Source organism: Scardinius erythrophthalmus (assembly GCF_964197995.2).
Source record: "Scardinius erythrophthalmus genome assembly, chromosome: 7".
NCBI lineage: Eukaryota > Metazoa > Chordata > Actinopteri > Cypriniformes > Leuciscidae > Scardinius > Scardinius erythrophthalmus.
Window position 1 is genome coordinate 32,843,669 of NC_138227.1, and position 23,814 is coordinate 32,867,482.

The 23,814-nt window shown below is 37.5% G+C and overlaps 2 protein-coding genes across 5 annotated transcripts in view; both read right to left on the bottom strand.

The window, feature by feature from the left end:
• The window catches only part of atp1b3b (ATPase Na+/K+ transporting subunit beta 3b), a 30,045-nt gene extending 14,165 nt beyond the window's left edge, over positions 1-15,880 (bottom strand). The window contains exon 1 of the mRNA XM_081370716.1: positions 15,412-15,880. Within this exon, the coding sequence (XP_081226842.1) occupies positions 15,412-15,517 (106 nt within the window). The 5' untranslated portion in view covers positions 15,518-15,880. The remainder of the gene's footprint in view (positions 1-15,411) is intronic.
• A 746-nt stretch (positions 15,881-16,626) lies between these two features.
• Positions 16,627-23,814, bottom strand: part of tfdp2 (transcription factor Dp-2) — a 59,940-nt gene continuing 52,752 nt past the window's right edge. For all 4 annotated transcript variants that reach the window (XM_081371269.1, XM_081371268.1, XM_081371271.1 and 1 more), the window contains 4 exons: positions 22,027-22,178; positions 21,441-21,607; positions 18,746-18,788; positions 16,627-18,665 (listed from right to left, as the gene is read on the bottom strand). In XM_081371269.1, coding sequence (XP_081227395.1) covers positions 18,548-18,665; positions 18,746-18,788; positions 21,441-21,607; positions 22,027-22,178 — 480 coding nt within the window. In that variant the 3' untranslated portion in view covers positions 16,627-18,547. The remainder of the gene's footprint in view (positions 18,666-18,745; positions 18,789-21,440; positions 21,608-22,026; positions 22,179-23,814) is intronic.

Consider the following 23,814-nt stretch of genomic DNA (forward strand, 5'->3'; position numbering starts at 1 on the left):
CACTTGGAGCAACCGGTGGTTGGCACAAACATAGAGTATTTAAGAGTGTGTCATCTGGAAAGCATCACATTTTATTTATGAGCGTGTGATAAACGTTGTAAAAAGAGTGGATTCACAAACATTCTGAATCATAAACCGAGCAAAACGTCAGTTACTCTAGTGTCCAACCGGAGCTGAGGAATAAGCAGGAAAGAGCCTGTGTGTTTGAGAAGTTCAGAGGTTCACACGCTCATATAATGGCTTGGTGGTCTGAAACAAGTAGAAGTACAACAATGTGGATTAAACTAGTTCTGGCAGTTTGCACTTCCATACAGTGTAACTAGAAAAGGACATGTCAGAACAGAAGGGAGGAAGGGAGGAGGGGGGAGAGGTTACCGTGCAATAGTAAAATGAGGAATGTAACAGCTGAATGCTTTAGAGAAAAGCCAAACATATCTGCTCATTGTCAACAAGTGGAAGTGGAAAGATAATGAATGGTGGTTAATGTGGGAGAATCATGTAAAGGGAAATTGGCACCAAAGAATGGTCAGGTCATATTTCTCCTCAAATCAATGGGAACAATATTTACACAAAGAAACTGAAGCATTTTTTGCACAATTATGGACTCTGCCATTGTGACTTTCTTCAAAACAATTGACGGGAGCGGAAACCTGCACGATAATTCACTAAAAAGATCATGATCTCGATTTCAAACACCCACGCAATCTCATTCCTAAATGACAGCAGTTGTCATGTATAGTTATGAAACGGCTTCACAAACAGTATAATTATTTATGTGTTACATTAATTTAGATTATCACAGAAGTACTGGGATAAAATTTTATAGTTCGGATACAAATCCTGAAGTCTATGGAAGCGATCAAAGGACAATCACCTTTTGAAAGTAACGTGACGCTTCAAAAAAAAGATTGTATCGGTTACATTGTTACGCCAGTAGGTGGCGACTGTTAATAAAATGTATTTGTCATTGAATCATTCAAGACATTCGTTAAAAAAAACGCCGATTCATTCAGTAATTAAACAAGTTATCAAGTTACAAATTATCTTTATGAATAAATCATTGAATCATTCATTAAAACCATTTTTTTAATTCATTCAAATGAGCATTTTTTTAAGACTCTGCAACAATTAACATTTTGTCCTTTTGAACCTAGTAAATTGTATGTTATCTTTTTTAGTTGTTTATTAAATTGTGGGATAATCAGTTTAATGAGATGTAATGAGAATCATGATGTGCAGAAACAAGTAGAAGCACTACAACTACAACAAATAAACATACTTAAAATTACTTATTTTATTTTGGATTAAAATAGGCTATGGGAAACTTGAGTGATATTAAAGAAAATGTCATGAAAAAAAAAAAAAAAAAAAAAAAAGTTGCTCTTTTGATACGGGTGTGACATTTAATTTCTTTTAAATTTGCCTAGATATTGAAACTAAATGGACTGTTGAATTATTGAAAAGTAAAAAAAAAAAATAATAATAATAAATTACCAGCAATCCATTTGTGACAAATTAAGCACAACAATTGTAGGGACTTGATGACTCCATCTCTCCCACTTACAAATCGCACGTTCAGAGAACAACATAGTAATGACTAACTACAGCCCGAGAGACAGTCTACAGCACAGAGACTTCAGGGGGCGGTGAAACAAGGGTTAAAGACTACAGAGAAATCAACATGTTCACCTATAATGTTAATGCTAAAAAAATAAATAAATAAAAAACACACTGTATAAAAAGTACATATAGACCGGCCAAGACAGAATCTGAATGACTTCTTGTTGCAATTTCCGGGACTGATTTTTAGGAAAAATCTGCATAATCCTGTAAAATGGATTTAAACGTGCTCAAATGTATTTAATGGAGCTAAACACTTACATTATTGGTTGCTGAAAGCATTTATCAATTAGCCAAAATCTATAATAAAATGTACATTAAAGAGGCACAGCGTTTGTAGAACTGTGAATTATGCGTGTTCTAATCCTGTGGGCATTTTGTGGCTTCAGATTCAATGTGGACATGCATATAGAATTACATGATAGATAATCACTTAAGGAAAAAAAAAAATTACTTAAGAAAAGGCGGGACAGACCAGTGTTACTTCAGTATTACTGAAAAATATTAAATTTAAAATATTACTAAATTATATAAAATATTACTATTTTTTTGCATTTTTGTTTGTTGTTTAAATGTCTATACTGTTTATATTCATTTTTATTATTTTTATATTTATTTTCATTTTTATTATTACTTGTAGTTATTTTACTGCATCAAGTTAAACTTAAAAATGAGAAGTTTCTTTGGCAACTAGCTGAAATAAAATTCAAGAATTTTAATATTTAACATTAACAATAATATTTAAAAAATAAATATTTAAATTAACGTTTATTTTAGTCAACTTTAATAACCCTGCTGCAGACTTAATGCAACCCTTACAAAAGAGTACTGTGGTGATAGTATGGTACAGTATTAATGGCATTTCAGTACAAACAATAGTACGGTTTAAATACCATATTTATATACTGTGGTATTTTAAATGTACTCAAAAGGTACTTCAAGGAATGCCATGCAAAATGCCCAAAATTCCACAGTGGTGCCCCGACCAAACGACCCAAACATGGAAACACTATGGTATTTGTAGGTATACAGAGAATAACACGGGGTGTCTGAGGTAAGGGAACATAAATACTATTTGAAGAAAAGTAAAAAAATATGAATAGCGAGAGTAAAAGGATAAAAGAGGGGAAGTAAGGGACAGTGTGTATAAGAGCGTGAGAGAGAAGCTCAGTTTAATTATAGATGCATTTCTTCTTTGTAGATGTCTCTGAGGTAGACTCTTACTATAAATAGCATCTGGGGGAGGACAGTTTAGTGATGGCACAGCACTGGCCTAAGGAAATGCACGCGCACGCACACACACACATTTGCGCTTTCTGCTGTCTCTCATAATATTCCACTGGTGAAGAATTGAAAATTCTATATTAGGATTGATGAAACGACGCTCATTTATTTGCCTGGATAATAAGGCAATAAAAATGCATTTCATAGGAAAAAAATATATAGAAATATAGCCTATAGAGGTGTTTTTTAATATGTTTCTAATTCCCAAATTATGATGATTATTTACAACAGTCTTGATTTTTGTGGTCAGAATGATTGGCAGCACTGGTAAATATGACCAAAGACGGCTGTAAAAATAAATCTGCATTGTTTATCCTTTTGATCTTTCATTAAAAATTTTATTGAAGTAAATGAATAAAAAAAAAAAAGAAAAAAAAAAACACGTTGGCCATAATTATTGGCACCCTTTTATTAATTGTTGCCTTTTTGAAACCTCCTTTTGCCAAAATAACAGTTTTCTCCTATGCCTAAAAAGTTTGGAGAACACCTGACAAGAGATCAGTAGGGCTGGGACGGTATGGATTTTTACTTACGGTTGAAAAGCAAGAAATTCCCACGGTATAGCGCTAAACTGTTTTTTTTTTATTTTTTTTTATGCATTTCATAATGTGATTTCCCCCCCACTTTCAATTCATTTACTTCAATCAAAGGTTAGAGTTTTGTCAGCCATCTTTGATCATATTTACCAGGGGTGCCAATGATTCTGACCACAACTGTATATAAAAAGCCTCACTAAAATAATAAAATTCTTCAAAAAAATAAAAAAATAAGTTGATTGGCACAATTTATTATTTCTTTAATTATGTAAAAAAGCTCCACTGCATAATTCATATTCGAAAAATGTCCTGATGTTCTGATTTGGCAAGGTCAATAAGTCTCTTAATCTCAGATAATTTGACCAATTTTATGACAAGGAAAGGTTAGTTGAAAAAATGTCATGTGATTTAAAATGAAATTTAAACTTGTGTTAATTTTTGTCATTGACCAAATAAAAAATATAGGTTTCTTCAAATACTTGTCATCAATGAATGGTTTATCCAAAAATGAAGTGTAAAAGAATTTACTTTAACATTATTTCTTATAGGTGGACCACAAGTTGAGTTATTCTGCAAAATATCTTGGTCTCTGTGTCAGAGTGAATGTGGACAGAGACTGTTGAGCTTCAAAACAGATGAAAAAGAACTGTTTAAGTATAATAAAATATCATGAATAGACCCATTGATGGATTGAGAGATTTTTTTAAGCTCCATTAAAGAAATAAAAAAGAAAAAAATCTGTCAGATTTGGAATGGATTGTGAAGGTGAATGTCATTCAAACAGGATGTTTATTCTGGAAAGGGTGCCAATGAAAATAATACATTACTTGTATGTGACACCTAAAAAGACTTCCCCTGCCATAAAACACCTGTACACTGGTACACTATGTTGGCTAGTTTCAGGAATGGGCGTTATAAGAGATATTAAGTGGTCTTGGCTCTCATTAGATTTCCATTTGGCAGATATTACCCCAACATACGGCTGGGATGCTGTATGTTTCTGAACTTTGACCAGAAGCTGATGTGGGAAGGCTGAGGAGGAGAGATGAGCAATAATGAGAGAAAGCGAGAGAGAGAGCGAGAGAGAGAGAGAGCGAGAGAGAGAGAGAGCGAGAGAGAGAGAGAGCGAGAGAGAGAGCGAGAGAGAGAGCGAGAGAGAGAGCGAGAGACAGACTCCTCCTCAGTCAGTCAGAAGGGATATCAATACCGGAGCATGATGACTGAGAACAGTAGCCAGTCATTGCTGTCAGGAAGCCACTCAGCTCATCACCATTTCACCTCCATTTCACTCTTACACTTCAATCTATATCACTGCATCTCTGTCTATGCTCTCGCTAATGCCTCTTAGGTTTAGATCTGATCTCACCGGGTCAATACTGGCACAACAACTGACATGCCTTCAACACAACAGATCCACTGCTGGAGTGTCTGTGCGATTCTGTGGGCAGGAAACTTTCACCACAAACAAAATAGCAAAAAAGGAACGGATGAAAACAATGTTTGAATTTTAACTGAATGGCGTTAAAAAATTCTTCATTACATTTCAACATTATTATTTAAGTTGTACTAGAGTTGTCAAAAGTAACAACTTCGGTACTGAAAATAAAAATGTGATAGCAGCATTCTGAGTACTGTTGAAAGGATTCTTAAACACCTCTGGTTCACGTGCTCAACATACATGTCCCTGATTGGCCATTGTGTTGAGGCGCTCAACATATATGTCTGTGATTGGCCAATGTGTTGAGGCGCTCAACATTGGCTACAATGATCAACGCTTCAAAAACGTTGTCTTTTGTGCTCTGAGCGCTTACACATGGTAGCGTTTGAAAGCAGGAGTCTATCAGCGGATCCATCTATCAATGGATATATATTAGGGATCCGCTGATAGATGCCTGCTTTTAAACACTCCCGTGTGTATCCATCTCGATGAAGAGCGTCAAAGATGTCAGTGTTGATCATTGTAGCCAATCACAGACATATGTTGAGCGTGTGAACAATGGCCAATCACAGACATAAATGTTGAGCGTGTAAACACAATGGCCAATCATAGACATATATGTTGAGTGCGTGAACACAATGACCAATCATAGACATACATGTTGAGCGTGTAAACACAATGGCCAATCATAGACATATATGTTGAGCGTGTGAACAATGGCCAATCACAGACATATATGTTGAGTGCGTGAACACAATGACCAATCATAGACATACATGTTGAGCGTGTAAACACAATGGCCAATCATAGACATATATGTTGAGCGTGTGAACAATGGCCAATCACAGACATATATGTTGAGTGCGTGAACACAATGACCAATCATAGACATACATGTTGAGCGTGTGAACACAATGGCCAATCACAGACATATGTTGAGCGTGTGAACACAATGGCCAATCAGGAGTTTAAAAATCCGTTCCACAGCGATCAAAATGCTAGAGGGAAATGCAGATAGTCACATTTTTCAATTTCAGTACCAACTTGGTACCTTGTTTCTGGCACCAAGACATTGGCAGCAGATGCTTTAAGTATATAAGGGTGCGTTTACACGACAACAATATGCTTAAAACGGAGAAGTTTTTCCTTTGAGTTTTCCACATACAGACGGCACCATTGTCAAAACGATCCCCATTCACACGGATCCGTGAAAACGACTAAACACTGTATTCTGCTGCCAGGCAATTAGATGGCGATGAAACACTATAAACTGAACACGTAATACGCGTGTGCATGACGTCATCGTCTTCAGGCACCCAAAATGCTGTTTTTTGTGTAAATAAATGGCCAAAACACATAAAAAGTTTTATGTTTTTAGTTGAAAACAGTGTCGTGTAAACAGCCCCTGTGGTCTCAAATGCATTTTTACAAGATAGTTTTATACTAGATGCACAAATTTAAAAAAAATTATAATAATACATGCATCACTCAAAAAAGGGCAATATGGCCATCATTTTTTTTTTTACAATTTCAAAGTTTCAAAAAAGTAATGAATGTAGATGTTAAAGGTGCATTGCGCAAGTCTCTGAGTTTTTGCAGAACTATGCCCCCTTCTGGCGACACGCGAAACTGCAACCAGAGTTGTGCACGCGGTTACGTGGAGTTTGCGTTGGGGTTTGGGATGAACTAGAAGCCGGTCTCTTTGAATCCATCTTCTACTTTTGCCAAAGTCGCTTGAGTTGTCTTCGCTGATGCGGATAATGGCGGCGAATACACAAACCTGCCAGACATAGCCAGGTGAGCGTGAACGCGCATGACGTCACGCCCAGTCGATTCCGTCCCGAATCCCTCGTATTTATTTTACTGTACAGGATTATAGAGGCAATCGCAGAGATCATAGAAGGGCTCATTCAGCCCATCAGGCAATTGTTTAAGCATGTATGGGTTAGAAAAACGGGTATTTTTAACATGAAAAGTTGCTTAATGCACCTTTAAAGTATTGTAATGTTCTCTATTAGTGACTTGTTTATCCCTGTCTGATGAATTGGAATGTTACTTGTTACAGAATTCCTTGATCAACACGCTAATTAAAGCACAGCCACTAAAAATATCTATACAACTATCTAAACATGTATGTAATGTAACATAAAATGGAAAAATGTAAGGCAAAAATCTAATCAATAGTAATCAACTGTCTGTAATTTGGGGCAGGACTGAAACAGGAAATAGAAGAAAGAGATGGAGATACGGAGAGAAGAGATGCCCAGAGTGAATGAATGAGACACAGTAAGATCCACAATGAAAGACAGGAGACAATAAAAGCCCACAAGACAAGTCTTTATCAGTGGCTTCTTACAGCTGTTGAGAAACCCAAGCCTCCGAAGAACCAGATACTCGTCCTCCTCCAGTGCCCAGGAATGCTGGGATAAAAATACTTCTCTGCAGCCGGCCGGGGGGGTGAGGGTGTGTGCCGTCACACCAGGGTGCAGAACGGTGGTGTCGCGGGGGTAATTTAGGGTACCGTACTGAGACTGTGAGCACCACCCATAAGCGTCTGTTTTTCTGTAAGTGGACATGCTTGAGCTGCATATTAGTCCATTACCTATGGCACGGGCCAATGATCACATAAACCTGCACTGTAAGGAAAAGACAACCTGTACCCGGATTAAAAAACAGTGCGGGACAGAAGAGCCTAGATGAGCTGTAGGATTGTATCATGAAGGATTATCACAGATTTCATTTCTCAACTCAGAGACAATAGGAAATGCATTATGAAGTATGAAGATTAAATAGTGTTATGTTACTGTACCATTAAATACAATTTATTTGTATTTATTAGAGCTTTCAATTGATTAAAATATTAACCTGCATAATTGTCACCGTTAAAGTGTCATGAAACTCCCGTTTTAGCACTGATGATTCACACCTCAGATTTGCAAAATGGGAGTGTAAAAGACCTGATATACTCACAGAGAAGTACTTTTTTTTTTTTTCTTCGGTTGGGGGTAAAATGAATTTAGAAATACCTGAGCAACGTTATACTGTTAAAAAACATCCCGACACCACCCAAACCAACGCTGTGGCTTTTCTTCACAACAGCAAAAAATAAATAAGTGACAGCCGTGAGAAAACAGCAGTGAATAAAGCATCGGATCATAGCAATGTGGATATGTTTGAACTTGCTCTGAAATTCACCACTCCAGTAAAGTCACGTCACATTTATTTACCTAGCACTTTATAGATCAATTCGGCAAGCTGTTTTGAACTCCCGAAACAGACTAAGAACAAACGTAATTTTGACCTGAAATTACCAGTTTGGTCTTTGATTTCGCTTGACGTATATCAGTGATGCGCGCGTCAATGTATAAACAACCCGCACCCGACCGACGTTTTCAACTAACCCGCCCGCAACTCGGACCGCAAAAAGAAGAAGAAAATATTGTAGGCTACCCGACCCGCTTCCTGACCCACATTTTTTAAAAGTAGCTTCCACTCCCCAGTCTTCACCTTTTCTCTTGCCGCCTCCATCTCTACCTGCAGACTGAGCTCGTGTGTCATCTTCGCGCCAGTTATTCAGCCAATAAAGTGTAGGCCTAGAGCATGTGAGCGGAGTGGAGCGAGAGCGAGCGGATCTTGGACAGAGCGCAGAGCGGCATTTTTAAATTTCCCGCTCCAATTTCGCTCTGCACACCACGATTCTGAGGCATGCTCAGTCAAGCCTGACTCAGTCTACTGTCTACTGACTGCAAGATGGATTCTATTTTCAGTCAAAACTCGGCTCAATAATGGAGTTAAAAAAGTAGGCTACTTCAAAAAGGAAAATAAGAAGTCATACGGGTGTAGCCTACTAAAACTAACCATAATGTGGTAGAAGAAAACGAATGTGGAGACATCGTTTCAGTCAGTAAAGATTCATTTTGGAATCTAAAAAGACACATCTCTCAAAAACATGCAGTGAGTGTGCTATGTGAACACGCTGGGAAGAAAGCAAAAGGTTAGCAAATTGAATACGGTATCTTGTAACAAAGTGTAAATTAAATATAACGTAATATTCAAACAATTGATACAAGCCCATTTAAATTTTAATCCTGCGCGCTGCGCAAAAGTTCAGTTATGTTGGCCTAATAGTTAATTTATCCTACTTTTAAAACATTTATGTATTTTTTTTTATATTTTTGTTTATATAAATTGTATTTATATTATTAGGCCCATTTATTCGTTTTATTTTACAGCAGTTTGTGTGTACAATGGATATAAGCCCATTTAAATTTTAATCGTGCGCGTTGCGCAAAAGTTCACTTATCAAAATTCTGGCCTAATAAATTTACTTTTAAAAAATGTATGTAGGCTATATTTTTGTTTATATAATTATTTATATTATTAGGCCCATTTATTCGTTTAATTTTACAGGACTTTGTGTAGGCTATATTCCTTCTTACATAGGCCTAATTTGTCATTTGAAATAAAACATTTCTATCTGAAAAATGTTGTTGTTGCTCATTAGTTCTTTAGGAGGTAAGGCTGTGGGTCTAAGCTAAAAGTGATATACATGTAGATTTTTTTTTTTTTTCCTTTTTTTGGAGCGAGCGGGGTCGATTTAAGTGGAGCGCGGAGCAAACTGCGTTGAGCGCTGAGCGATAATGAGCGGAGCGGCCTGATGTTGAGCGGGGGAGCGGAGAGGTGAACATTTCCGTGAGCGATGAGCGGAGATTCTCACCGCTCCACTCCGCTCATATGCTCTCTAGTACTATATAAATTACAAAGGTTTAATTGTCATCTTTATTTCAAACGACCCGACCGCGACCCGAATATCATTAAAAATATTTTTGGATGACTCGTCGTAACCGCGGGTGACCGCAGGCACCCGCTCATTTCGAATCAACCCGCGCATCACTGACGTATATATCGGAGCCTTAAAGGGTTAGTTCACCCAAAAATATAATTTCTGTCATTATTTACTCACCCTCGTGTCGTTCCAAACCCGTCTTTTTTGATAAACTTTTTTCACACAAAAAGTATTCTCGTCACTTCAGAACTTTAAGGTTGAACCGCTGTAGTCACATGAACTATTTTAACGATATCTTTACCTTTCAGGGCCTTGAAAGTGGTTGTAGCATTGCCATCTATGGAGGGTCAGAAAGCTCTCGGATTTCATCAAAAATATCTTAATTTGTGTTACGAAAATTAACGAAGGCCTGGCGGGTTTGGAACGTCGAGGGTGAGTAGTTAATGACAGAATTTTCCTTTTTTGTGTGAACTAACGCTTTAAAACTGTGGAAAAGTGGGTATGCAGAGTGTGGGAAAACACTTTTTAAACAGACAAATGAATACTGAATTTAAACAGAATTTTGGAAAGATTTTTTTTTTTCAAATGGTTCAAAGAAATCTGTTCTGCAAACCTGTTTGACACATCAACTCCAGTAGCCTAAATCTATTGCTGGAGATCAAGTGTACTCCTAAAAGCCCAAAAAATAAAAATAAAATCTTTTAACAGAAATTTACTTAGAAAAAGTTGTCTTTATCTTCCAGGAAACAAGATCAAAAAATATTGATGACACTTTTGGGCGCATCCATATTTCTAACCAATCGAAAGCTTGCAGAATAAGTATGTTGCTCCCCGGCTAGCAATAGCTAGTAGCAAACAGCTAAGGTGTTAATTTAAGGCTACCGCCCATCCAAAAAAGCAGCATTTTGATGTATTCCAGCCCATATTTCCTGTTTCAATAGGAAATACATTACCACAAGAAGGTAGGCTAAACCGTGCTAAAACCATTTCAAAGAAATTTCTCGCACCACCCATCATCAACTGCATTTCGGTGTGAGGCACGTTTACTCCAGAGCGCGATCAACAGGGGTAAGCGTAACACAGCGTGGCCAGCTTGGCTCTAGAGAAGAGTGGCAGATCACCCAGTGATGGTGAGAGGAAGCGGCCCGGGAGAACAGCTGAGACTCCCAGTATGACTTTCCTTCCTGCCAGAATCCCTCCTCCGGGCAAAACACAGACAGCTACATTCCCTCAGGCTAGTGCTAATTCAGTCACGTGATCATGGTAGTGGCATCAGCTACACTTTCTCTCTTCTCATTAGTAGCACTGAAAATGTATTGACGTAAAATGATCAGGGCATGAAAGATGAGTTTTTAATTTTCTGAAGTGAACGTACCACTACGTTGCTAATGTTGTCAGGTTGCCAGGGTGTTGCTAGGTTTTTCTAGATGGTTGCTAGGTCATTCAGGCCAAAGTTTAATACTTAGAGGTTAGGGGTTTGTTGACATCCCTAATATTAAGTGTGAGTAACAAATGTGAAAGTGATTATGACACCATAACATAATTGTCAAGTTGACCTAAACTTACTGCACATTTGAAGTGAACAATTTTTAATCAATGACTTCTAAAATGCTAGTAAATAAGAGAAAGTGTAAAAATATACCCTAGAGATCATTCTAATGGGTTTCCAACTTCATCCAATCAAGCGAGGAAAGACGCCAAATCTCACCCGTCGTTTGGCATGAAGGAAAATGGAGACAAGCCAGATATTGGGAAAGGGATTTTATCACCAAGAGTTAAAGGGATAGTTCACCCAAATAAGAAAAATCTGTTATCATTTACTCAATCTCATGTCGTTCCAAGCTTGTATGCTGTTATTTTTAGCACTATACAGATAAATTATTAAAGTATTTTATGAAATTCTTCTCAATACAGCACCAATAACCACGTCTATCAACCGTAACAATTCTCCGTAAGTCTTCTGAAGACTGATGATAGTGAAGAACAGAAAGGACTTTACTGGAATAATTCACCCCTAAATTAAACATCTATCATCATGTACTCTCCCTTATGTTGTATGAAACCGTTTTCTGCGGAACACGAGGAGATTTCAAAGAATGTCCCATATAGTGAAAGTCAACTGGGTTCAGTGTCATTTGGACCCCAAAACTCTTCAAAATATCTTCTTTTTTGTTCCGCAGACGAAGCAAATGCATATAATTTTGGAATTATCGGTACATGAGGGTGAGTAAATGAGTTTATGATGCTTCAAAGTTATAAATTTCTTCCCCTCAGCTGAATCTTGGAAATCTGTGCAACACATTAAGATAAAAAAATGGCATGGCAAATATGCAATATGCCAAATTTGACGTCAATGTTCAAAACATTAAAACCTAGCATTAACCCTAGCATCCACACAGCAGACATGCTTACCACGTCTGTATGTAGCTTATCCACATTATAACTAATTGGATCAAATATATTTGCCAGAATAAGAGCATAAAGTACAATTGAAATGACAAGAACTCTATTCCTTTTTAGCAAACTATTCTTTTAACCTAGTTCATGAAGGGTGAAATGGCTCATGAAATCACCATTTTCCCCAAATTAAAATGTGAATGAAAAGCCACCGTTGTGCAGTTCCTCAATTACTACGTTGTGAATCTCAAGCCAAACATGCTTCAACACACACACACTCAAGGCCGTGTTAATGGGGCGAACAAGACCAGGACGTTTCATTGATGAAATGCAGAAAATAGGTCATTGTTGCATATGAAAGCATCACTGCCACATGGTTGGTCTCCTGATGGAGAACAACGTTCCCTTTCATCAGTATAAACTGTCTGTGGTAAACGTATCCTGAGATCCTACCAGCCCAGCTCCAGGCTCAACACACTGCGCGCATCGCCACAAATCCCAGAAGCTGTGGACAGATTAGCGTGATCGCTAACCCAAGCAAGGTCAACATTAGATTGGGAAGCGTTAATCTGGGCTAATCCAAACGGACATGCATCAGGGTGCAGATGTCTCGCTGAGCCGGACCCATCCATTAACTCAAGCCTGATCCTTTTATCTCTTCACTACCCATCTTTCCCTCCATCACTCTTGTTCTCCTTCCCATCCCATGGGAAAAGTAAAAGCAGTCCAGGAATCAAAACGGTTTCTCTTATGTGTACATTTTTTTCAATTACTTAGTTGTGGACAGGTCGCTCTGGAGACTGGGACCCAAACACTGCAACCGTAAAAAAAAAAAAAAAAAAAAGGTAGAATCATCATTTCATTTCAGCTTATTTTGGAGAATTTTTATGAGATGCACTCTCTCATGGACTCAATTAATAGACTACACTATATATATATATAAAGTTCTAACCGCTTTCAATTGTCTATTTGCCCTGCCCAACATTTTTTTTACAGTATTATACAATATTTATATTTAGATAAACAACTTAAAATGATTACTGTTACACTTATGTTTTAATATTATTAAATATTTTTTACACATAGCCTATATTTGATTCTTTTTCATCAAATGCAACTTTTTAATTGCAAAGCAGAAAATTATATAGTACTTCCAATTAGACAGGAACTTCATAAATTCCACACACACAAAAAAAAAAATTCTGAAAAACAATGGCATCCATGGAAAACCATTACTAGTTTGTAATTTTTAAACCCATTCTTACACTAGCAAGATTATCACAAGTCATTCTTGCAATTTTGACAAAACTACGTTAGCCGTTTCAACCTAGCGGGCAAGTTGACAAGCAGAATTCACAACCAAATTTTCAGAAAAAAAGCATGATGTGCAAGGCATAGTTGCATGTAAATTATACAAATCCAACTGATCCAACATGTGAACTACAAGCTATCATTAACCCATCAACCACTCTAGAAACTGACACCAACATCGGCTGAACCCTAATACAGGCAATTCTCATGAAAACGTGAACACAAGCCGAGAAGAAAAAGCCCAGGTAAGCAGAATGACCAGGCCTCATTACGTAAAGCAATCCCAAGATCCATTAAAGCTGCAAGCACTGACGGACCATGAATAAAGATCTGCATAACACGTCATATTCCTCAAGGCTGGAGATCGTTTTCATTTAAAAATTACATTGATTTCTTTCAAGAGGCCTATTGGTTCAGGAGCCTGCGGAGAGCCAGTTTGACCTTGAGAGGAAAGCAGGGAGGAAGACGGGGAGGAGGGGCTGAACGTGAGCTCATGCATCACATCAAGAAACACCCATCCCAGCGAAGGAGAGGTACTGCAGAGTTTAGCATCACGAACACCACCGACTGATCGATTGACCGAGGCACATAACTACAAGAAAATAGTTTCATGCAAAGCTGGTTACTAAGCAACTGGGTATTTAAGACATTGCTCCCCACCCCCACCTATAATTATGGACACTTTACAGCTTTGGGGAGAATATACATGCAAACTGGATTGCAAAACAAGCCCTGAAATTCCTGAATATCTAAAAGCTCTCAAATAAGAGAACAGAAAGCTTTTTCTCCTCAACCTCCCTCGGTGAACCAATTGTGTCAAGGGATGTGGAAATTTCCTCTCATCCTCTCAAGCAAAGGCTGTGAACCACAGCAAAGGTAATTTGCATATTGAATGAATGCGGATGCTACGTCACAACGGCCGTGAATGATTGACAGCCGAACCATTCCAAGAGAATGCGTGCGCTGATACTCGCGCACCGAATATCGCTGCGACTAATCGCAATATTTCCAATGAAAGGATACTTTTTTTTCCCGCGTTTGCGATGGTATTCCATTCCCTAATGTGTTTGTGTGAGGGGGGTTTCTCAAATTTAGTTAAACTATAAAACAAGAGACGTTAAATGAGAGGTTTACTAGAGGCACAGTGAGTTCGGAGCCGCCATTCATCGAGTTACGAATAACAGACATGTAGCCTATTGTACAAATTATTCTCTCAACGCATGATTTCACAGCTAATGTGACATGCAGGCCTACTGTAGAGAGCGCACTGATGACATTAAGGAAAGCTATTCATAGACCTCGAGCCTCAAGTGAAAATGCAGGATACAAACGCGGAGGAATATCTGCCATGCTGTTAAGTTAAAACCCGATTAATCACGGAAATCCGCTATGTTTGACGACCGATTCATCGCGTCAATGAAGCAATGTTTTGATTTAGCAACAGTATTAAGTAATTATGGTACGGTAATATTCTTATACTGCAGTAAGTGGAATCATATGTAGGCTTAAGATTTAAAGTCAAGCATTTACAACTAAACGCCTTCTATAAAGCCTTTTTTTACAGGATTTGTTTTAGCTGACTTCAGGTTTCTATAAAGAGGAGTCGTAGAATATGCGATCGATTGCCAGCGCTTTTATTACATGCATCTCGGGTTATTATGGCTCATGGATATGGTCTAAATGAACAGTTTTAAATGGTTAGATTAGTATGTGGCTTGAGATTGATGCATCTCAATGAAATCTAATGCATGATGAACTGCACATGCTGACACATTGTAACGGACTGTAAAGGTAGGCTGGAGCACGGAGCCATATAGCTCAGGTCGCTGGGTTACAAATGTGTTTGAGAATCGTTATCAATGCAACAGAGCTTTGCATTAGGGGCAATTCAGTCAAGAACAGTGTGTGTAGCCGTGGCACATTATGCGTGAAACAATACCTCAACCATAGGTAGATCATATTTTTGGTGTCTGAACATTAGTTTTAAAGGCGTGCAATTGACACTTGTCAACACAAAAACCCCCAAAACGATTACTTACCCCAACTGCTCGCAGTGCGCCCGATGAATTCCCCCGTCCTTGGGTTGTAGATAAAATCTTTCCAACTCGACTGTTTCTCGTCAGCTTTCTCCTCTTTGTTGGACATGGTGTGAACAGGATGAATAAACCAGTTTGAGAACGGTAGATGAAGATAGATCTAAAGAAGCGTTGATTCGGGCTTGCCTCCTTCGCGTTGTGAAATAAAGAGGTGTGCGGTGTTTCCACGAGGCTCGAGACTGCAGTGCGTCCGCTCGAGCTCTTCACTGGCAGCGTTTGAACTGCGCTTGACGCGCATGCGCGGTGGAGCCGCGCCGCATTTACAGGAGCCGCATGAAGCGCGTTCAACATCATTTGTAAAAGCTTTACCGAAACGCCTCGTAGTTTGCAAACTGCGCTGCATAGAAAACGTCCACTGAAACCTTCATAGGGAGCCTGGGGCTAGTTATTACACTCCCCCCCCCCCCCCCCCGTTACTAATTCACAGGTTGGGAATGAGTCAATTTTTTTTGTAGGTATCTTGACTCGACAAAAAGGTGTTGAGCATTTCCGCCGGGGGTAAGTTGTCGCAATAAGTGAATACCACTTTCTTAAAACATGAAAATAGATTTAGTTTGTCGTCCAATTTAGTTAATGGTTTTCAGCTCAAATTTAAAAAGTAAAACTATACATTATTAGTATGTTAACATAGGCCCAAAAAAATACCAAATGTATGGTATTGGATTATTTTTTTCAGGTAATTCTAACTCTAATACAAAAAGAAAACCTTTAACTTTGACTCAACACCTTATTGCTACCCAGATGCTCTTACAAATGCTCATTATGATAATTATAGGATGAACCATTATTATTTTCTAAATAAAACAATGCTGTGTGATTGCCTATATTTGGCTTGAGACACTTTTTCTTATTATTTTGTTTTTGATGTAATACAGGTTTGGAATAACACGAGGGTGAGTAAATGATTAAAAAAAAAAAAAAAAAAAACACTATACCTTTAAGATATTTCTGATATGCAATTACATAAAATAATTCAATTCCATAATTCCAATAACTAAACGTTTTTTTTTTTTTACTCACAAAAAGCAAATTCTACCTAATAAAATATAAAATTGTATATACACCTTAATGTATATAAATTTGTTTCCATGACTTTTCCAGGTCTTGGAATCACACTTTTATAATCCCAACGTACAAAATATGCAGGTTGGCCAACATAATGAGAACCCCGTTTATTTATTTTTGTTTTTTATAAAAATGACAATTGTTAAACCAACAAATTACAACTAGTAGAGTGATTTCAGATTACATCTTGTTTCATAGATTTTTTTGTGGTCTTATTTTAAATTATTTTATGCCATCTTGCTGCCCCCTAGTGGGTCCTGGTCAACTGGTTAAAAACCACTGCTTTATATATATTTTTTTTGCAAAATCTCTTAATCATCCTCTCTTCCTCTTACCACAAACTCATAAAAATATTGATTTCATTTCCAGTTTAAAGGGGCTTTATGTAGAATTCAGCTCATTAGCGAAACCGGTGGCCGTTAAGTGAACTGCAGACGGCAACTTCCTGCTTGTGCTCACCTTACTTACTAAAGACTGAATGTGATTCAAGCCGAAGTTCTTTTCCGCTCTTTGCTTAGAAGTAAAACATTTGAAATGCCTGTTTAGCGAACATCCCAACACCGCCCACCCTGTTGAGAGCAACGTTTGATGAATATGTGCTGCACCTTCCCTCTGAATAACACATTGATTATATTTGAGACATAGACCATATAGATGTCTATGAGACTATATTTTGAATCAGTCTCTTTTCTTTGCATGACACATTGATATTACAGTACTGAATGGCTCTTTAATTATTATCCTGAACATTGTATAAGCATTCGTTTCACGTGTCACTGAATGGAAGAGAGGCTTGCGGAGCGTGCAAACGTCACATCCTTTTGAATTTCCTGGCAAAAACATCCGTCACATAAAAATCAGTAGTCTTCAGGCTTTCGTAGAGAACCTAGGAAGTGTTTTTTTTTGTTTTTTTCTCGTTACACACATTGGCAATACAAAAAAGTGATTAATATGAACACTCTTACATATAGCCCCTTTAAGGAGATGTCCGGTACAGTTATACTACTGTATTTCAAGAATACTTCAAATCTGTTAAATAGCCATTACAGTACATATTGTTTTTGTTTAACCCATCACATTTAAATGACATTGCTGCTGAAATGATTTACATATCTGAATATCAAGGTTTAATAACTCACATTTTTAATAATACCATATTATGGTTTTGAAGTATTCAGTTTTTTTTCCTAGACAACACCACACCAGAGGTAACCAAAATTATATGTTTATATATGTATACATGTACATACACTTACATTTGCAAACCAAAATTCATATCAGTTCTGTTGAGTTGGTTTAAAATGCCGACCTGAGTGGATCAGGGCTGTTTCCTTTATACCGGCCACTCTCAAATCCAACAAAAATGTGTTTTTAATCTCTCACAACAAGACTAAATCTCCCAACATGCAACATTCACACAGCTTGAGGCAACGAGCTGCAAGCTATCCGAACCCAGAACGGCAGATGACCTTCAACTATTGTGATAAATGACAAGGAATAAACTATACAACATGACAAAAAAATCACACTGAATCAACCTATAAAAAAGAACATTTTCCATTTTTGTTTTTATGTAAAGTCCTTCCAGTCGGTGAACAGATCAGATCAGGACGCTGCTTTCCGATCCCCACGGAGAAGAAAATAAAGCGGCACTAGCCCACTGGACTACGCAGATACTGTCATATTCAAATATGACCGAAATAAATACACGTTTGGAAAGAATTTGAAAGTCCTCCGGATGGGAAGCAGAGACTGGAAGTACACCGAGATGAGCGAGGCATCTGTTAAACTTCACTTAATCGCTCCCTCTAAGGCCTGACCTGTGTCTCTCTAGCCTGAACAGCGCCACAGAAGTACAGTTAACCGTTTCCCCTGGAGCCAAAGACTACTGGCGTTTTGTAGCCAAACTGGGAAAGAGGAAGAAACAGAATGAGAGGGAAGCTAAAAATACGGTAATATAGAGAGGAGTGGCAGCTTATTTCCTGTGTAGCGTTCTGCTCGGGAATCCTGCGCGTCACTCCGGGGAAGAGGGGTTGTCGTCGTCTTCGTCCTCGTCGTCCTCTTCCTCGTTGAAGGAGCTGGGCGTCTGTCCGCGGGACTCTGAGGTGTGTGAAGGGGCAGTGCTGCTGCGACTGTGGACGGAGAGAGAGATCATGTTATCTACTGTACATGATACATGTGTGGAGACACTGTGCTGGTCAACATACTGTACCTCGTGAGGCTGAGAGGGGTTCTGTTGGAGTTTCTGGCCATGTCTGTTGGGACAGAACCACACGTTTATTTAGACATTATAAGTCAAACGCAAGAACCCTATTATAAAGACAGCTTCTCGACAGGCACTTCACTTTACTTTCACCGAACAGGAAGGAAGTCTGTGGCTGAAGTATAAAGCGGTGACTGATGCTTTAAAAGAAAAAAACAAAGAAGAAAAAAAACAAAAACCACAACAACATCGTACCAATTAAAATTGAGGAAAAACGGTCCATGAAACGTGTCAATGTCTTGTGAATAATTTCATTCAAAATATAATTAATTTTGTTGTCCCTGTGACAAAGAAATTATTTAGCTGCTTTTCTCAGCTCACATCAATGTCTTATTTTGTTCCATATATTTTAGTTTTAGTTTTTTATATTTGATTTATATGTTTTATATTTTTGAGATGGTTACTTTTTCTTAGCTGACTGTCTCTGACTTACCTGAAATATATTTATATTACGATTTATATCAACTATTTTGCATTAATCCCATAAAGCCTGACATGAAATAAAAAAGTTTTAGAGGAGCTAATATAAAAAAAGTCTAAAAGTTTATTGATCCTGATCTCGTGTGGTCATCTTTCAGCTGGAGAAACAGAAGCGTTTGGAAAGAATCCGACAGAAAAGAGCCCAGCTAGAGGAGCTAATATTACAGGTTTGTACCACACCTGTTTGTGTTTGTATGTGTGTGTGTGAGGTTTTGGTAGGGAAGCTTTCCGACCTCACAGCAAAAATTCCAAACAGCACTACATATGGGAATCATCTGTAGAAAATGAATTTAACGATTCCCATTCTGATTCCACTTAGCGATTCTGGTGCTTTAACATTTTAACTCTTCATTTATCCAACCATTTTAGTACTTAATTGATCCTGACAAAAAATACATAAATAAATAAATAAAAAATAATTGTATAATATATATATATATATATATATATATATATATATATATATATATATATATTAGGGCTGTCAAACGATTAATCGCGATTAATCGCATCCAAAATAAAAGTTTGTTTTTACATAATACATGTGTGTGTACGGTGTATAATTATTTTCTATATATAAATACACACACATGCATGTATATATTTAAGAAATATTTGCATGTATATACTGTGTATATATATTTATATTATATATAATTTATATTATATATAATTTATATTATATATAAATATTTTATATATAAATAACACATTTTCTTAATATATATATATATATGCATGTGTGTGTATTTATATATAGAAAATAATTATACTCCGTACACAGACATAAATTATGTAAACACAAACTTTTATTTTGGATGCGATTAATCGCGATTAATCGTTTGACAGCCCTAATATATATATATATATATATATATATATATATATATATATATATATATATATGAAAAATATGAAAAAAACATACATACACACACGTCACACACATGCTGCAAATATATATATATATATATGTGTGTGTGTGTGTGTGTGTGTGTGTGTGTGTGTGTGCGTGTGTGTATGTTTGCATGTTGCAATACTCTTCTTAAGGTTTTAAGGTTTTAATGCTTTATGCAAATGTTTACGTTTTAACCTCACTACCAGGAAATAACCTGATTTATTAATAACCAAATTCCTCCTGATTTATTAATTAATAATATTAATCTTGTGAGCACTGTTTACTTGTGTTGTTGGGTTACTGGTTTGCATGTAAACCCGGACAACAGGTTATTTCAATAAGCTGATCTTTGTGAGTTATCAACGTACTAGGGTGCATGTAAACGTGCTCAATGAGATCTTTATGACAGTATAAGAGAATACTTGCATACAATGCATAAATATCAGTCATCACTCTATATCTCCTAATAATAAGCCTTTGAAAAATGCTTAATTTTATGATCAAAGCTCTCTAGTTTTTATAGTGATACTTGTTAAAAAAGTATAAACTATCAGTCAGATGACATAAGGCTTGTAGTTGATTGTGTACAACAGGTTTATCAGCAAACTTTTGATCAGGTTGATAATTTTGAGGCTGTAGAAATGTGCGTATCAAACATGATACAGCAGGCATTATAGGGTTAAGCAAGTATCAGCTGCCTAAAAATGTTCATTACTGAGAAATTGAGGTTTGGTGAGTGTTAATTTAGGACTCTACCAAAGTGTGACTTGCAGATTTTGTGGCAGATGGGGCATGTATCTACAAACACATCACACTCTCGGCTCTGCACTGATCTGTGTGTCTTGTTACTGTCCTCATGGGAGATGAGGGGTGAAACCACAATACAGTCCTGCATTAACTCCATTTCCTTTTTGTCCTGCTTTATTACACTTGAGAGCAGTAGATAATTGGAAGCAGAATAATCCTTTACACAAAGATGACTGTAGTGAAGTGTCTCTTTCGAAGAGACAAAGAAGCCATTTACAATCATGCATTAGCATCAGTAAAATAAAAGCAAGAAGAGGTATTTTAAGATCCATGATAATTACTTAATCTATTCAAACTATATTATCTATCAGAACTGTGAAATGTTGATGTTTTGGGAGAGATCACACAAGCATTCACACAAGCAACAGAGAAAGAATGTCATAAAAAATAAAAATCAAAAACACTCAGCAAAAATGATTGAAAAGGAGGTTTAAGAGAAGTGTGACGTGAGATACTTACTGGTGACATAAGCCTCCAGAGACTTGGGCACTAGAGATTTGGCCATGTTGAGGTTTTCTGGAGAGCATGTGCCGTTCTCAAGTCCCAAAGACATGCCCATCCGCTTCAGGATCTCAACGTCATCATGGATCTCAAATGTGTTATCAAAGTTAAAGAGGTATTCACACCTGTTTGGAGGAATGAGTTTGTGTGTTCAGTAAAAGTGCTGATTATGACTCATTTATTCACTTTATATGCTTGAGACATGTAAAACATTCATGTTTCACGTCATTGTTGGGTTCTTTGATAATAGAATTGCGTATATTTGACGTCATTGCGTGATTGCGTAAACAAAACAGTAAATCGGTTCATCGAAAAGAGCTGTCCGAAAGAACCAGTTTGTGGAAAAGAATCAGACAACCATGAAAATGCTTGCGCTTAAATGAAACTAATATGAAGCGCAAACAAATGCTAAAATGATCTAAAATACAGTAAAACAGAAATATTGTAAAATGAAACTTTTACTTAAAAAAACGTTAAATATAAGGAGCACAAATCTGCTCTTTCACCCTGTGGAGGATATTTCTACAGAAGAGAAATCTCGTACTTGTCACTGGAGATGGAGCAGTCGATGACGGTGCGCACGTCTGTGTTGAGAATGATGAAGGGAAGCTGAATGACAGATCCTGGAGGGGGAGTTGACTGGGACGACACTTCGTTGGCCTGGTTCCTCTGCACCAGATTCTTGAAGGCGATCTGCTGCTTGCGGGAAGAGACGCACAATTCACCACACGTGTACACAGAGCGTTTCAGCACTTATTAACGTTAAATCAGTCAGTATGTTGATAAATACAAAGCTTTGAGTAGTCGTAGTACTAACATGCATACACAGACGCTAACTCATGTAAGTCTCGGGGTGTGTGGGGGTTGGTCAAAGACTAGAAACCGAGCCAATGCATTTTAATTTAGCGCTCCAGCAGTCCTCCCAGCTCCAAGACTGTGGCAGTGCAAGTCCTGATCAATATCCCAAGGCCTCCGTGATGAAGTCAGTGATGTGTGGACGGATCAGACGTGATCTGTTGCATCACATGGCGTATCACTTACGCTCATCTATAGTACGTACTTTCGGTGTTAATGTCACACATCAACACAAACAGACCGCAGTGATTTCCTGTGTGTGTGGGCTTTAATTTGACTGCAGGAGATGAATGACCGTCTCATTTCACTTTAAAAAAAATGAATCAATAATAGGAGATTGCTGCTTTTCCACAGCTGGCCACTGTTAACGTCTCCTTCCCCCTCTCTTCTGCTGCTTTTACTCCTCTATTCTTCTCTTCTTCTGAGGTAATGGAGTGAGGCTGGTTAGCGTTGATGGCACTAACTAGACAAAGATTTTTTTCAGCAGTTTTTGAGTTTCATGTTGCTGATATGTTTTGTAGGGGTTGGAGAGAAAATAAAATCTGTGATGCAACGCGATTCGCTATTCAATGATTTAGAATCGATTTGTTTTTTCTGTTCATGTACAATGGCACTTGTGTATGCTAGAGACAGTTGTTTTCTGCTTACTGCTATTGCACACAAACACAAAACCATCAAACAAGTAACTTGCATAAGGTTAAAGCTAAATACAAGGGTGATCTCGTTGCGTTGCGTTGTGAGTATTTGCAACACGTTTGTGTATTTGGTTGCGTTGTGAGTATCTTCAGCACGTTTGTGTATTTGGTTGCGTTGTGAGTATTTGCAAAATGTTTGCTTATTTGGTTGCGTTGAGTATTTGTAGCACGTTTGTGCATTTGGTTGCATTGAGTATTTGCAACACGTTTGCGTATTTGGTTGTGTTGTGAGTATTTGTAGCACGTTTGTGTATTTGGTTGCGTTGTGAGTATTTGTAGCACGTTTGTGAATTTGGTTGCGTTGTGAGTATTTGCAACATGTTTGCTTATTTGGTTGCGTTGAGTATTTGTAGCACGTTTGTGCATTTGGTTGCGTTGTGAGTATTTGCAACACGTTTGCGTATCTGGTTGTGTTGTGAGTATTTGTAGCACGTTTGTACATTTGGTTGCGTTGTGAGTATTTGCAACACGTTTGCATATTTGGTTGCGTTGTAAGTGTTTGTAGCACGTTTGTACATTTGGTTGCGTTGTGAGTATTTGCAACATTTTTGCATATTTGGTTGCGTTGTGAGTATTTGTAGCACATTTGTACATTTGGTTGCGTTGTGAGTATTTGTAGCACGTTTGTACATTTGGTTGCATTGTGAGTATTTGCAACACGTTTGCGTATTTGGTTGCGTTGTGAGTATTTGCAACATGTGTGCATTTGGTTGCGTTGTGAGTATTTGCAACACGTTTGCATATTTGGTTGCGTTGTGAGTATTTGTAGCACATTTGTACAT